Source organism: Emiliania huxleyi (genome assembly GCF_000372725.1).
Source record: "Emiliania huxleyi CCMP1516 unplaced genomic scaffold EMIHUscaffold_11396, whole genome shotgun sequence".
Classification (NCBI taxonomy): Eukaryota; Haptophyta; order Isochrysidales; family Noelaerhabdaceae; genus Emiliania; species Emiliania huxleyi.
In genome coordinates, this window is record NW_005201554.1 from 1 (window position 1) to 1,020 (window position 1,020).

Consider the following 1,020-nt stretch of genomic DNA (forward strand, 5'->3'; position numbering starts at 1 on the left):
TGAGGCGCTCCCGCCATCGCCCACGGCCGGGTCTACGTGGGTCTGCTCGGATTCTCGACGTCCAATGTGATGACGCCGGGCCACAAGGGCAATATGACCGCCCTCAACGCGAGCACGGGGGCGATTCTTTGGCAGACGCCCACGCACGAGAATCCGACCATGGGTGCGGCCAGCTGCGTTCCAGACACGTTCAACAACGCCGCAGTCGGCGCTGATGGCACCGTCTACTTTGGCTGGTGGGGTGGGTACGTGTATGCAGTCGACGGGAAGACTGGCACGATCCTGAGCTCCTTTCAGACCCAGAGCGGCATCCAAGGCGCGCCAGCCATCGGCGACGGCGTGGTCTACTTCTCGACTTGCGAGCACCTCTACGCCTTCAAGAAGGACACAAGATGAGCGCCCACGCATGAGGATGCGCGTCTGCGTCCAGTAGCCCAGATATACGTGTCTCTTCGTGTCTGGGCGCTTATCTTGAGTAAGGCTCGCGCCTACACGTGTAGCTGCGTATCTTGAGATGAGCGCCCACGCTTGTGGCGCCTATCTTAGCTAAGTGGAAGGACGTGACGCCGGTGCTGGGAATTGGACGGGTGGAGGGACGAGGTCCGGGCTGGGCGGCTTCTGCTGCTCAGCGAGGACCTCGAACCGCTGCTGCGCAATGGTGGGTGGGGCGGGGTTTCCTGCCCCACCGGCCATCGGCGGGGTAGGCTCGCGGGTGGGGGGGGGTTGGGATGAGGGGGAGTGGGATGGGGATGGTCTTTTCGGCGAGCACCACGGTGCTCGCGGATTCGACTATCCCCCTCATTGGGGGTCCGACGACGGCTACGGTGAGGACGACGGCTTCTGAGGAAGCCGTCGCCCGTGCCTTTTGCCCGTGGCGTGAATCAGTGAGTGAGTGAGTGAGTGAGTATTCTTGATACGAAACCACGACGACACACACCAGTCGACTCGCATCGGTTGCCTCCATGAACGGCGGAGCTATTCTCGCGCCCACACCACACCTGGCTCCAACGTGACACGCCT

The 1,020-nt window shown here is 62.7% G+C and overlaps 1 protein-coding gene across 1 annotated transcript; it reads left to right on the forward strand.

Moving 5' to 3' along the window:
* Positions 1-69: 69 nt before the first annotated feature.
* On the forward strand, positions 70-396 carry EMIHUDRAFT_260616 (hypothetical protein; the record flags this gene model as incomplete). Its single annotated transcript, XM_005791307.1, has 1 exon — positions 70-396. The coding sequence occupies one exon, from the start codon at positions 70-72 to the stop codon at positions 394-396; it is 327 nt and encodes a 108-aa protein (XP_005791364.1).
* Positions 397-1,020: the final 624 nt, after the last annotated feature.